Source organism: Pelophylax lessonae (assembly GCF_965119305.1).
Source record: "Pelophylax lessonae genome assembly, chromosome: 1".
Classification (NCBI taxonomy): Eukaryota; Metazoa; Chordata; class Amphibia; order Anura; family Ranidae; genus Pelophylax; species Pelophylax lessonae.
This window is the reverse complement of record NC_138768.1, coordinates 436,468,507-436,484,169: the sequence shown is the minus strand read 5'-3', so window position 1 is coordinate 436,484,169 and position 15,663 is coordinate 436,468,507. Positions and strand designations below refer to the sequence as shown.

Genomic DNA, 15,663 nt, shown 5'->3' with positions numbered 1-15,663 from the left:
TTCCTCTACTCTGTCATGCCCCTCTGGATATTAAAAGCCCTTTAAAATCTAAAAAGACAAAAAAAGTCCCGTTTATGAGCAACTAGATTGAGCAATGTATTATGACTGGGTTTTTCCTGAAAAGGCTCCCCCCCCCCCCCCAAAGGATCATTGCCAAGCCATATACAGTGGAACAAATAAAATTAAATTTGAACAACCATAAATCTCTGCTGTGTGCGACAAATAAAATTAAAATATGCTATTTTTTTATATTTGTCACACACAGCAGACATTTATTTTTATTTTCATTATTTTATTTATTTTATTTGTCACACGTAGTCTAGAGAAGGGCAACAAAAAAGACTGGAGGACCTCCGTTATGAGGAACGATTACAAACACTACATTTAATTTCCTTGGAAAAGAGATGCTTGAGAGGGGATATGATAGCAACATACAAATATTATAATGGTGATTCCATCATTGGGAGGAAACTGTTTCGGCTCACTCAAGAAGACACGTGGCCACTTAATGAAGTTGGATAAAAAGTGGTTTAAACTTAAATGGCGTAGAGGGTTAGAGCAGTAAGGATGTGAAACTCACTTCCACAATCAGTGGTTTCAGCGGGAAGTGTCGGTAATTTCAAAAACCTTTTTTAGATGGGCATCTTACTGTACACAAAATATAGGGATATTGAAAATGATGATGAGCTTTGTTTTGGTGGTATTTGATTACCTCTGCGGTTTTTATTTTTTTGTGCTGTTAATAAAAAAAGAGCGACAATTGGGGGAAAAAAAACAATATTTCTCTTATGACCTCTGACAGCCTCTTCCAAGTTTCATCACTATTGGGTAATGGCACCATCTGCAGGAGCAGGCTAGGTAGTGAAACTTCAATAAAAAGCTTTAACTAGACACACCTTTAGGGGCTCTCCCTCTAGACATTACCCTCAGACACTTAGAGCTTACTAATCAGTTTCTTGCTGCCTAGCTCAGGAGTAGGACCTAGGATACCCTGCTGGGACTCCGATCTCCATCTTTAAATTTTTCTCTGAAAATTTTTTATTTTATTTTTGAAAAAATGTTATTTTATTTTTCTCACTCACTATCGATAGCTAGTAAGGGGGATCCTCCTGGAGAACTACAAGCGACAGCTGGGCTGGGCTTCACACTGGATAATATAGATCCTTATGGTACCCCAGCCAGGCCTACGAGAGTGCGCATGTTGTGGTCCGCCCAGGCCTCGCCCTGTTGGATGGGGACAAGCCTGCGGAGGAATTTTCTTTGCCAGGACGCATCAACCCTGGAAAGCCATGTGTCTCAGCGTTCCCTCTAGGCTGACGGCACCCCCACTGAGGGTGGGAGGTGAGCTGTGTCGGAGCGGTGCCCGTGGTCCATGGTATGGTGAGTGATGCTACCCCCTGTGTCCCTGGGACAGTCCTCTTGGGGGGGGGGTGATGTGGGCCCACTCCTGGGGATGTCAGAGCTGTGATCTCTGTGGTGTCCCCCCTGGCCAGTCTGGAAGGATCCTGCCTCCCTTCTCCTTCTGGTGGAGCTCTAACGGCGCCCGCTGCATGGGGGGTGGTGTGTAGGGTTATTACCTTGTCCTGGGGGGCTTCAAATTGTTGATTCCCGCGGTGGCCAGGGTTCCTGGGCTCCTGACTTAGGAGCTGTTTTTCGGCTGCCATTTTGGGTGAGGGCATGCCTGGCTGCATCAGAGCTAGGGCAGCAGCCGTTTTCTTGCATACATGTGCCTTTGGTACCGTTTTCGGTGCCATCTTGGATGTGGGCAGCTGCATTCTGAGGGCAGCGGCCATTTTCCCTGTGATTTTCCCCATATACTTCTATTGCCATCCATGTTTGTGTGGCTCAGGGAGCTGTTCAGCCTCTAGTGGATTAGGTCACTTCCTCCGCCTATTTTTTCAGTTGCTGCAGGAGAAGCGAGGAGAGCGGTCTGTTTTTATCTCTCTAACACTATAAGGGGTTTTTACTGCTTTGGGCATTGTTCCTTAAGACGCTTTGCTTGTTCAATTGTTCTCACTTCTAACAATATAAATCTCCAGCGGCAGTGCAGGATTGCGGTGCGGACCACAATCGCCGATTTAAAGTGCCAGTGTTCCTTTTTTTTGCAATTCTGCCAAATGGAGTCCCCGGGTGAAAATTTCACCCCAGAGCTTGTTTGTGCATCCGGGACATCCGGATCACCTTCCCTAACTTCTTTATCTGCAGCCATTGAAACTTTGGTGTCCAAAGTTGATCTCTTGATGTTACATGGCAATGTACAAAAACAGCCGATGCCCTCTCAATCTTCTGATTCAGAGCCTGACATGGTTTCCACAGACATTGCCCCCCCCCCCCAGGGGTCCCTGTCTGCACACACAGACTGGGAGGAGGAGTCTTACTCCTCCACTGCATCGCAGGAACGCTCTTTGGTTGAAGCACCTGTTTGCTCCGTTAGGGAGACTTTGAACATTGATGATGAGCCCACCCTGTCAGGTAAGCGTGTTTCCTTCAGGTCCCGCAAAGCCCAGAAGACGGGTCAGGTTTTCCCCTGTCCCGAGGAGTTTCACGATATCGTAAACGAACAGTGCCGTCGCGTTCAGCACATGCTGGCGGTGCCTAAGCGTTTTCAACGCCGTTATCTCTTTGCGGACCCGGTTTCCAATCACTGTTTCCAGGTTAAATAAATCCAAGGTGGTTCCCGTGGATGATTCCCCGGTGTTTAAGGACCCGATGGATAGGCGCGTGAAGTCACTTTCCCGCCACATGTACTTGGTGGCGGGCTTACTCCTCAAGCCGGTGTTCGCTTCCATGCTGGTCTCTCAGATGGTTGCGGGATGGATTATGGTGCTAAGGCGCAGGTTCCTCCGAATCTCATTGAGCTCACGGACCAAATGGCCCAGGCTATGGTGTATCTGTGTGACGTGGCCCTGAACGAGGCTCCTCTGGTCACAAGATTGTCTGTCTGTGGTGGGGATTGAACTCCGCCGCATGGTGTGGCTGAATAGCTGGTCGGCAGACCATGCCTCAAAAAAGACTGTGTCTGATATCCCTTATTTGGGACACCCTCACCCGTCTCGGGTGGGGGACGTCTACGTTACTTTCATGAGCCCTGGTTGTCCCTAATCCAGGACAAATGGGTTCACAAACTGATTTGTTCAAAGTATTGAATTTCGATCTCGCCCCGCAGACAGGTTCTTTCTATCAAATCTCCGTCTGTCTCCCAATCACCTGGCAGCTCTCAAGGGGGCAGTGCAAGATCTTCTTGCTCATGGCGTTATTGTCCCGGTTCCACAGCAGGAGAGGAGAAATTTTGTGGGTTTTATTCAAACCTGTTCACAGTGCCCAGTAAGGAGGGCAAGGTTCGTTCAATTCTGGCGCTCAAGTCACTGAACCGTTTTGTGTGGGTGCAAAAGTTCCGGATGGAATCCATCCGGTCGGTGGTGGCGTCCTTAAGTCAAGGAGATTTTCTGGCCTCCATTGATTTAAAGGATGCGTATCTGCACATCCCTATTTATGAAGGTCATAGGCGGTCTCTCTGCTTCACAGTGGCAGAGGAGCACTTTCAATTTGTGGCATTACCCTTTGGTCTAGCTTCGGCTCCCAGGGTCTTCACCAAGGTTTTGACCCCAGCGCTGGCTCTGCTGCGCAAGAAGGGGATTGCGGTCCCCGGTTATCTGGACGATCTCTTGTTGAGGGCGAGCTCATGTGCCACTCTGTCGGGCGATCTGACGGTCACGGTTCAGACGCTCCAGGAGTTCGGGTGGACCATCAACTTCCAGAAGTCGGCACTGACCTCATCAGTATGTCTTCAGTATCTGGGGATGGTCCTGGATTCCAGACTTTGCAGGGCGAGATCAGGTCCCTCGGGGCGGCTACCTCTGAAAGATCATCTGCTGTCTCAAGGGCCGATCTTCCATCCTGCTTTATGGTCTCTGGTTTTAACGGCATGGCGTTGAAGGCCAAGTGTTGAGGGACAGGGGTCTCTCTGATGCTGTTATTCCTACCTTGTTGAGAGCTTGAAAGGCTACCTCCAGGGAGATTTATTATCGTACCTGGAAGGCGTACATTGCCTGGTGTGCATCCTCGCTCCTTCTCAGTGGCGAGGGTCCTAGCCTTCTTGCAGGAAGGTGTGGAACAGCGCTTGGCGTTGGGCACGATTGAAGGTCAGGTGTCGGCTTTGGCTATTTACTTCCAGCGTCCCTTGGTGACTAATTCCCTGATTTGCACCTTTATTCAAGGGGTGTGTGATTTGGCTCCTCCACGGAGGGCCTCTTTGCCTCCATGGGATTTGAATCTGGTTTTGTCCGTTTTGCAATGACTTCCCTTTAAAAACATCAGAGAAATACCTCTGCCTGCTTTGTCCCAGAAAGTTGCTTTCCTGGTGGCTATCATTTCTGCTCACAGAGTGTCTGAGTTGGCGGCTCTGTCCTGCCGTTCGCTTTACCTGGTCGTTCACAGGGATAAGGTTGCTCTGCAACCCAACCAATCTTTTCTCCCTAAGGTGGTGTCTGCCTTCCACCTTGGATGTGGTTCGTTGTGATCAGGGTTTACCTGTCGACAACGGAAACCTTTCGGAAGTCTGATTCCCGTTTGTCCTTCCTGAGGGCCCATTTCGAACTGGATCAGACAGACTATTGTTCAGGCCTATTCACTCAAGGGTCAGGTGCCTCCTTTCCCTGTGAGGGCACATTCTACTAGAGCCGTGCGTGCCTCTTGGGCTTTTCGCCATCAGGCTTCTGTGGCTCAGGTGTGTAAAGCAGCGACCTGGTCGTCTGTGCACACTTTTACAAACTTGACGTGATGGCATCCTCAGATGTTTCCTTTGGCCGCAAAGTTTTGAGCGCTGCGGTTTGTTGAAGAGACATGTTTTCTCTTCTTGGGGTGAATTTGTTGTTCTGGGGTTAGCTCCTGTTGGTTGAGCTTTTGTTGCCCTGTTGGCCACGTTTTGTTCTGGCTGCGTCTGTCAGAGGACATAAGAGAAAATTGAATTTTTGTAAGAACTTACCGTAAAATTATTTTCTCGGAGTCCTCTGACAGTTGCAGCCCCCGCCCCTCTATTTTGGGGTTGTTTGTCTTCCTGTACTGATTGCTACGTAACTGATTAGTAAGCTTGAAGTGTCTGAGGGTAATGTCTAGAGGGACAGCCCCTAAAGGTGTGTCTAGTTAATGCTTTTTATTGAAGTTTCACTACCTAGCCTGCTCCTGCAGATGGCGCCATTACCCAATAGTGATGAAACTTGGAAGAGGCTGCGTCTGTCAGAGGACTGATTTTCACTTGTAAGCAAAAAAGGCTTAGTCTTGAAGGGGTTCAACATGAAGTCTAGGTATACTCCATTTAGTGAATGTGACCAATTCGTGCATCCTATTGTACTGGACAATATACTTTCTTGCTTGAAAACTGCTTATAATGGAGTGAGGTTAATTCAATTTTCCCCACCAGAACTTCCACCAGAACTTCCACTGTATTCTCTCTATGGATACCTATATTCATCCTAGACCCCTTTATTTTACAGACTCTTTTGAGTGCCCCAGTGCAAAGTTACTGCTGACCCTCCTCCCTTTTTTTTCCTAGACCCCAATTTATTCTTATGCATTTAAAAACTTCACGGGACTCTGTAGAACCCAGATACACTCTGAGCCACACATAATTGCAATGTGTTTTGATTGAATTGCTGTATGTTTGGATCCCTTATTACGGACTACCTGTTATGTTTTTAAAAAGATCTGTTTCCTGTAAAGATGGCTTCTCCTCATTGTAACTACCTTATGGCAGGACATTACAAATGTAAAATTGTATGCCCAGTGGTGTACATGAAAATAAAAAATGTCAATGTGCGCAATTTTAAAGCATAACATGTTGGGTATCTATACTTGGCGTAACATCATCTTTCACATTCTATAAAAAAATTGGGCTAACTTTACTGTTTGTTTTTTTTTTATTCATGAAAGTGAATTTTTTCCCCAAAAAATTGAGACACATATACAGTGTGACATAAAATATTGAAATTCTTTAGGGCCACTGTTAAAAAATATATATATATATAAATAGCTGGGGGTTCTAAGTAATTTTCTAGCAAAAAATACTAATTTTAACTTGTAAGCGTCAAAAAAAAAAAAAAAAAAAAAAGCTTAGTCTTCAAAGGGGTTAAAGACTTCAAGAAAGGTTCTGAGAGTTTACCAAAAGTGAATGCTTTATAAAAGCTTGATGAATACACTTGGTATATCTGTTTAATCCGTGTGAACAAGGCTCTATAAAGCAACTTTTCCATAGCAAGACAAGGAGGCTACCAACACTGCTACTTACTCTGCAAGTGCTAGTTTTCATGTTTACCCTTTTCCTTCAATATTTTGTGTTCCTTACCTGAAAGAAACATGCAAAAAATAACATCTGACTTTACGATGAGTTTACACACTTGTTCCAGGTCATTGATTTAAACCTTATTTAACTAATTTTTCAGTATACTAGTCAGACAACAGCAGCTTGGAGATGAAGGGCCTTAATTCTGTTGTCTAAAAACTATTTTACAGTATTACTAGAGTAGACATAAAGACATGTACATAAGTATTTTATCATATTCCTCAGATTTGTATTACATATAAATATCAGTTCATAAATATTAAACTTTTCATGACTTCCTTTCATACTGTTAGCACTTGAGCATCTAGTCTGAAATCTTTATGAATGTTTTTTTTTTCTCTTGTAGATGACAATGAAATGGAATGGACAATTAGCAAGAAGGACTTGGAGGTGAAGTTAACTGTTTTTATTATTATTAAAGGTTAACCTGTGAAAAATGTAAAGTGAATTTTGTTATCCTCAGTACCAGGGTCCTATTTTTTTGCTTTTCATTTGATTATATTATGTTATTTTCCTGATCTTCCTAATGCAACAAACAGTGTGGACATCATAAAATACGAAGAAAACCTTTCCTCAAGGGTACCATCCCATAAATGCATAAACTTCATAAAAAGGACTCACCAAGAAAAACACAATACTTTTAAAGAGGTTCTTCACTGTAGAAAAAAAAAATTAGGTCAACAGCTACAAAGCCTAAAAGGACACTTACCTGAGCAGAGATCAAGTGCTATCCTCACCCGGGCTAGCTCTTCACTAGTCACGGAGCACCAGGCACTGGCATCTTTAGTGTGGAAAGCTGACTGTGACAGCCTTCTTCCTACTGCGCATGCATAAGCCGTGCTGTGCTTTGTGAATGGTCTGGCAGCCTTCTGGGATCTGTATCGTGTGCCAGAAAGCTATGGGTGTGAACTTCCGCTTTGATCGCCTAAGTGGGGGAAGTTACTCACAGATCAACATGCTATATCCATAAAATTAATAATTTAATAAATGTGTTAAAAATAAGAGTAAGTGCTCCAAAAAACTATACCTATTTCTATATACATACAATACATTGTAATATAGAGATCAAGTAGTTAATTACATTAAATCGTTGTTTGTCAACACATTTTGCTATCAGTCACTTCTTCAGAAATTGCTGGTATTGATGGTATTGTACTCTTTCTACGCTTAGTGTGAAGCGAGGAACTTTCATCCTAGAAAGTACTCTGAAGGATGTATTTTATCTACCCTTCAGTCTGGTTCGGGCCAACATCCAGTACCATCAAGGGAAAAAACCTTAGCCCTGGCCATTCTGTATTGGAGACCTCTGACCTTTCACTGTCTAGTGAAACCTTTTGCTCAGAGTTTAGCTCACACTTCTCCTGTCTCATTGATGTGCCAAGAAGACCAGTTTATTTCGGGTCTCCAAAAAATGCTATTTGATTAGAGCATTATTCAAAGAAGATGGCCTTTCTTATTGATATAACATTTGCAAGGAGTATCTCTAAATTGGCAACCCTTTTCTTGTAAAGCACCTTTCTTGGTGTTACGCAGGGACAAAGTTGTTTTGAGGCCTCAAAGCTTTTTCTCCCTAAGGTGGTTTATGCCTTCCACCTTATCTAAGATATTGTCCAGCACCTAGGCATGCTAAGGAAAATGCCCTATGCTGCCTGGATATGACGCTGACAGTGCATGTTTACCTTTCTGCTACTGCTTTTTGGAAAATCTGATTACCTCTTTGTTCTGTGTGAGGACTTACACAAGGGTATCCCTGCATCTCATTCCATCACTGCTAGGTGTTGACCAGTCATTTTCAAGACCTATGGTCTGAGGAATAGGGTGCCACCTTTTCCTGTCAAGGTACATTCTCTCAGATCTGTCAATACTTCATAGGCTTTTTAGCACCAGGCCTCTGTTTCTCAGATTTGCAAGGCTGCCAGGTGGATGTTCTTCTGACAACATTTTTGGTCATAAGGTGCTACAGGTTGCTCTCTGAATTCTAACCATTCTCAAAATGTTTGATTGTTATGTGGTCCTGTTGGCTTTATTTGCTATGTTGCCCACCGCTCAGACTGCTCTTGGTTGCACAGTTAGGAAAATTAAAATTAAGAAAGCCTGTGTCTCATACTGTATGATCGGGAAAATGGGATTTTGACTCCCTAGTAAAATCAGTTTACTGAAGTTTAGTACTGGACATGGGACTCTCCCCTCTTATTATCTCCCTATTGCTTGCTACAAAACTGAGGCTAGCCTGTGAGAGATAGAGGTTATATAGGGGAATGTCCCAGCAGCTTTTTTTTTTCCAGTGTCTATCTGAAGGTAGCAGCAAATAGCCTAGTTGTAAGTATTAAAGCGGTAGTAAACCACATAAAAAAAAAAAAATAATAATAATTTGAGCCCCAGGCAGTTAGTCATAATGTACTAGTATGCATCGCATACTAGCACATTATGACAGACTTGCCTAAAAAAGGAAGCCCTCCAGCCTGTCACCGCTGAAGGCGCTTTCATCTTCACCCGGTCTTCTTTACGGATTCGCGGGCTTCAGCAATATGAATGGCTGAGCCAGCTATGACATCACTATGGCGCATGTGCGTGGGAGTACCTGTTTACGGTATGGCTCTGAAGGAACGCCATGGGCATGCTGTTCCTTCAGAGGACATGCCCCAGTGACGTCACTTGCTGCATCTAAAGTATCTCTGAAACGGTGCACGTTTTTGGAGAGATTTACTGTACCTATAGGTAAGCCTTATTATAGGCTTACCTGCCCGGGGCTTGCATCAGGCAATAGAAAAGGGGGGTTCCCACCAGGGCTGTGGAGTCGGTAGATAAATGTTCCGACTCCTCAGTTTTTTGTACTTCCGACTCCCCGACTCCGACTCCTCTGTATTAATATGTATTAATCTTTAGACACTGACTTGGGTGGGTGGCATTGCAGTAACTATTCTGGCCACATCACTAACGATCTCTGGATAAACAAGGATGGCTTCTTCAACTAACAAGATTTCATTTTCCAGCAAAAGACTCTCTCTTTTCATCATTGAAGATGCAATGCCCTCAGCTATTAACCCTCCATTTTTGTTCAGGCGATATAACAGGCTCTTCTATTCCAAGAGGAATTTACCCAGGGTTAGATCATCACATTGCAACCTCTTGGTGACAGTGAAGGGGTGAGAAAGAAGGTTCTCCAGCTCTTTTGTTTGTGTCCACTGGCTTTCAGTTAATGCAAGATTGTCATTGTCCATTTCTTCTATGAAGTCTAAGTTCAAGCAAACGCTTCACCATTAAATAAGTGCTTCCCCAGCGAGTTGTTTGATCCGAAATGACTCCTTTTCCTGCACATCTTTTCAAAATTGCATCTGTTTTCGGGGCCCTGGCTGTAACAGTTACTTGCCGTAATTTGCCAATTAGTGTAGCTGCATGGCGATCTTTTAATCCATCTCTTATGGCAAGTTGCAGTGTATAAACAGCACATCGCATATGATGAATAGTAGCAAGCTTCAATGCTTCTTCAACAAAGTTGTCTAAAAAAAAATGTCAGCATTCTCTTCAGTTTCTAAACTTTCTCCAATACTTGCAGAGCTGTCTTCCTCTAACTCTTTTCTTTCATTGATTTTTATTGAGAAAAAGTCAAGTACAAAATACAACAAACATGGTAAAACGATCAGGCTAGACATGGTCCTGAATACCATACATATAAAATTGAAGAGTACTAACATTCGAGGGGGGGCATATCCATTAACCGACTGTGTTGAGGTCAAAGAGGGTAGTCCAAAGATCCACCTCCAACACGCTATGGGAGCTGAAACAGGATGCAGAGGGTCAAGTTCCCATATAGAGGGATGCAAAGCCCAAGAATAAACCACAGGCAATATACAACAAGGTAAGGTGGAGGGTATCTCTAGGAGGGGAAGTATGAGGGGACACCATGCCCCCAATGGGTGGCGAGACATATGGGTCCAGCACATTCCCCTTCCAGAGAAAGCCCCCAAGAGTGGTAGGGCGGCAAAGAAGGGTGGGGGGTGGGGGGAGTAAGCTAAGATAGACTGGAAGGGGGGGAGAAGGGAATAAGAGCATAGGAGGCTCAAGAGGTTAGCTGAAATAAGGAGAGAAAAGAGGAAAAAGAAAGAGGGTCTGGCGGCTAGATCAAATGGAAACCTGTACATATTTAGCCCAGGGTTCCCAGATGGAACCCTGGGCTAAAAAAAACACATGATTATTGATAATACCAGAGATTTTTTCCTGTGACATGATCCAGGAGATCTTAAGTTTGGTTTCCCTGATGGACACCCTGAGTGTTTTCTATGCTCTGGCTATGGTGAGTTTGGCTCCCAGGAGCATAAAATGGAGGAGTTTCTGAGCAGGTTTAGAAAGTTTAGGGACCTTGACGTTGAGAAGTGCAATTTGTGGGGACTGAGCGATGGGGTGATCAAGTACTTTACGAATGATCTGGAATAATTTATTCCAGAATAGCCTAATCTTGGGGCAGGCCCACCAAGTGTGCAAGTGGTCACCAGATGAACCGCAGCCCCTAAAGCACTGTGGAGAGGTGTTTGTAAACATGGCCGCAATGCGGGTAGGGACCAGGTACCATCTGGTGAGCAATTTAACATTAGCTTCGATGAGAGAAACATTCAGTATACCTGTAAAGGAGCGTTAAAGGCGAAAACCCCAGTCGTCCAGGTCCTACTCCATTTCCAGGTTCCTCTCCCAGGCTAGCGCATATGCAGGTTTGACATCGCTGTTGGATAGTATTGAATAGATGAGGGAAATCCCTCCCCTTGCTTCCGAGCACCAGCGTTCATAAAGAGTGATTTGTGGAGGGTCAGGTTTATCGTCCCATATGGAGTGGAGGAAATGTGATATCTGGGAGTGGCGATATCTCTCAGTGAGGGGCATTTTGAGGAAATTGACACAGTGTGGGAAAGAAAGGGGCCCCATGGAGTTAAAGAAGTGTCCAATGCGAAATAGGCCCTTGTTAAGCCACCAATGGAAGGCTTTGATATTTAGTCCAGGGGGAAATAGGGGGTTGTTAAAAACTTCCTCTAACTCTAATATCTGTTTGTTACCTTCTTCATCTGCGTTCATCTTCTCAATTGTGCTCAACATGTTAGAAGCGTTATCTGTCACAACACATAAAATCTGTTCCTTTGTAATTTCAAAATCTTCTAGAACACCCTCCACTAACTTCTGAAGGTAATCACTGGTGTGTCCTTTAATCCGAGGGTCCGTGTTATTGTTTTGTTATTTTCATCCACAAATCTAACATTAATAGCAAAATAATTGATTCGGTGACATGTGCATGCATCCATTTTAAGTTAGACAAAACGTCCTTTCAGAACTTTCTGTAGTTCTTCCTTTTTACATTTGGCCTTCTCATTTATAAGTTTCCTTATACTAAGTCATTAATTATAACTTTTTGTGAATTGGGACATTTAAACTTGCTTTTTTTAAAATTCCAATCTACATTTAGTAGGAGTCGGAGTCGGTGCATTGTTTGCCGACTCAGACTCCAGGTACCCAAAATTTCCTCCGACTCCACAGCCCTGGTTCCCACGACACCCCTGCATATCCACATTGGACGTGCAGGGGTGTCGTGGGAACCCCCCTTTCTGTTGCCTGATGCAGGCCTGAAGGACTTGTGGAGTCTGTTTATATTCAGGGATCTATCCCCTGGTGAATTACCTTGGATTGCACTCTATACAAACAGGGTTTTCTACAATGATGTAGTTGGACTGACCCTCTGGTCTCTACATTTATACCTTTGGATATTTATACCTTTGGATATTTTCCTTTAAGGATTACTGTCTATGGATGTGTCCCCATCCTCACTAGGTCCTGGATTGTTCCCTGTGGAAGCTCTTCTATCACGCTCATTGACAGGCCCGTGTCAACTTTGTGTCCACATGTTGTTAAAATGTTAAAAACATTTTTTTATGTGATTGCATTGTTCAAAGAATTAAATAGATTTTAATAGGAATACTTTAATAAACAAATAATTCATTTTTTCTATGGTTATTTGATATGTGCCAGTAAAGCCCATGCCATTTTGATACCAAGGTGGTATAGCAGGTGCACAGGTTTTAATAAGGAAACATGGAATACGTTGGAAATACGCATGTTGAAAGGAAGATCTAATGCGTAGGCCACTGGGTTAAACCTACAGGGTATGCAGAAATGCCCAATATACCGGGGTGCCAGTTTTAGTGAGGGGACACAGTCTGAGGTTACGACAAGACAGCCAGACCCTCTCCCCAATTTGGTAGGAGGGCGCAGGTAGGCGCCGGCAGTCAGCATGAGGTCTGTAGATCCATTTTGGTGCGTTACAAGGATTCTTGGACCTGCACCCAAGGGGAACGGAGTTCCCGAAGCTGTTGCTCTAATGCAGGAGATCCTTGCGGAACAAATGTCCTGCAACATGGATGGCTGGAACCCATAGTTTGCCATAAGCAGAGATAATCGGGAAGCGGCATTGATGGTGCTATTGTGAGCAAACTCTGCTCAAGGTAACAGGTCCAAACAGTTGTTATAGTGGTCAGAAATATACCAACGTAGAAACTGCTCGAAGGCTTGGTTGGCCCATTCTGCGCCCCCCTTGGACTGTGGGTAATATGCAGTGGAGAAGGAAAGTAAATTCCCAATTGTGCACAAAAGGCTTTCCAAAACCTGGACACAAACTGGCTACCCTATGTCCAAGAAAACAATTTTAGGTAACCCATGTAACCAAAAGACCTCCGTGAATATTGGTGCCAGTTCTTTGGATGTAGACAACTTCAGCAGAATACGAGACCTTTTTTAAAACCGGTCAACCGCCATAAGAATAACTGTATTGCCCTGGGAGTTGGGTAAATCCAAAATCAATTCAATAGACTAGTGGGTCCAAGGCACCTCTCCACTGGGTTGTGGGAGATCCACTGAAAGGTGTCGGGGTGTTTTATTCTGAGCACACACTGGACAAGCTGCTACAAAATCAGTTACACCAGCGTGGAGACTAGGCCACCAAAATTGTTTAGACATAGACCATATTAATTGATTATCTCCTGAGTGCCTAGCTGCTTTAGTAGAATGGTTGGTCTGAAGCAAAGCAGTGCGGAGATTCTTGGGGCAAAGCAGCGGTCATGTGGTTTTTCAGGAGGAGAATGGATCCGAGAGGCCAGAATTCTCTCACCCAAAGTTGAAGCGAGACTAGTGTGAATAGTGGACAAAATGCGGTCCGAAGATATCTTAGAAATAGGAACAGACTCCATCTTGGAACAGGAGGAAAACTGCCACGAAAATGCATCAGCATTTACAGTATCTCACAAAAGTGAGTACACCCCTCACATTTTTGTAAATATTTTATTATATCTTTTCATGTGACAACACTGAAGAAATGACACTTTGCTACAATGTAAAGTGTACAGCTTGTATAACAGTGTAAATTTGCTGTCCCCTCAAAATAACTCAACACACAGCCATTAATGTCTAAACAGCTTGCAACAAAAGTGAGTACACCCCCAAGTGAAAATGGCCAAATTGGGCCTAATTATCTATTTTCCCTCCACAATGTCATGTGACTTGTTAGTGTTACAAGTTCTCAGGTGTAAATAGGGAGTAGGTGTATTAAATTTGGTGTTATCGCTCTCACTCTCATACTGGTCACTGGAAGTTCAATATGGCACAGAACTCCCTGAGGATCTGAAAAAAGAATTGTTGCTCTACATAAAGATGGCCTAGGCTATAAGAAGATTTCCGAGACTCCGAAACTGAGCTGCAGCATGGCGGCCAAGACCATACAGCGGTTTAACAGGACAGGTTCCACTCAGAACAGATCTCACCATGGTCGATCAGAGGTTGAGTACAAGTTCTCAGCGTCCTCTGCAGAGGCTGTCCTTGGGAAATGGACGTATGACTGCTGCCAGCATTGCTGCAGAGGTTGAAGGGGTGGGGGGTCACCCTGTCTATATAACCCCTTCTATACAGGGAGTACCTCAGTTTTTTTCGCCAGTGTTTTGAAGGTGATGGTCACGGATAAGAGAAGCTTTCCATGTTTTTATTTTTTCAAAGAAGAAAGAAAGAAGATTATGCTACAAACCCTAATCAAGATCTTTGAATTAAATGGGAATTAGAAATCAGATCCATCAAAAAGTGGAAGACTCAAAGGATAGTACATGAGCCTCGGTAATGGAGAAACAAGGTTTCTCTTACATCCTCCCGACAGTCGCCGCCTCCTCGAAGTCCTCACTGATGGGTATTGTCTTCCTATCCGTAGAAATAGCTAGGCATATAGACTTAGTCCAAAGACAAAAGGCATTAGCATATACACACCCACGGGGGCTGTCCCATCCGGTCAATACCCCCCCTGCATCACCACTCCCAACTCAGTTTTAACTTGCCTAGCGTCAGGAATAGTCAGGCTACCTTGTGCTGGGGCTTCAGTCTCAGCCTTCCTATTTGATTTTCTTTTAAAATGTCAAGTTTTTTCTTTCACTTTACTAGCTGTTTATTTTGTCAGCTTTAGTGTTAGTTTATTCTTCGGATGAAGATGGATCATGCGGTGCTGGGATTCGGACTGGCCGCCCTGGTTCTCCAGGGCACAGAGGGTCAGATGGACCCCCAGCCCGCCATCGAGCGTTCAGCTATGGTTCGCCCAGGCATTAAGAACGACCCATCCCTGTTCGCTGCAGGGATGCAGCCGTGAGGTGGCTACCTCACAGGACTTGTCTGCGGTGCTGCAGCGTCATGTCCCTGGCTCACGGCACTCCCTGTCAGAAGAGGACAGAGGTTTATCCGTGCATAGAGGCTCCCCCACGCCATCGGGTACAGGTAAGTACTTTTCTGTGTGGGGCCTCTGCCTGGGGTGGCAGTCTGTGTTGCTGTGTGTCCCCATGTCTGTGCCTGTGTGACTCCCTGTGCGATCCCTGCGGGGTTCGCTGTGTGCAGATCTGTATGTTTGCCGGGGGTCCCTGTCCCTGTGTCACCTTAGGTGCATGTCTGGGGGTACAGACTTCTGTGTTGTGCGGCGACCGCTGCGGGGGTAACATCGCGCGGTCCGCCATTTTTTTACTATGCACACGTGTATAGCCCCTCTGGGGCGAGTATACAGCTCATTTTGGCGCCATCCGCCGCCATTTTGTGGGCGGTGGAACGATCGGTTCGGCCGCATGTTGGCCATCTTGGCGTAGCCTCCTATGCATCCCTATGGGGCAGCCATTTTCCCTGGGGTCTGGCTTATAGCCAGCCCCCTCCAGCAGCATTTCCTTTTCCTCTCAGGCAGCAAGGACACAGGTAGCAACGATCTGCGGGCTCTGCAGTTTATCTCTGTCTTCTTCTGTATACTGCTTCTGGCTCAGTTTCTTTCTCCTTTTGGG

The 15,663-nt window shown here is 44.8% G+C and overlaps 1 protein-coding gene across 1 annotated transcript in view; it reads left to right on the top strand.

The window, feature by feature from the left end:
* The window catches only part of ZCCHC7 (zinc finger CCHC-type containing 7), a 391,569-nt gene that overhangs the window by 162,017 nt on the left and 213,889 nt on the right, over positions 1-15,663 (top strand). The window contains exon 3 of the mRNA XM_082243866.1: positions 6,684-6,727. Coding sequence (XP_082099992.1) covers positions 6,684-6,727 — 44 coding nt within the window. The remainder of the gene's footprint in view (positions 1-6,683; positions 6,728-15,663) is intronic.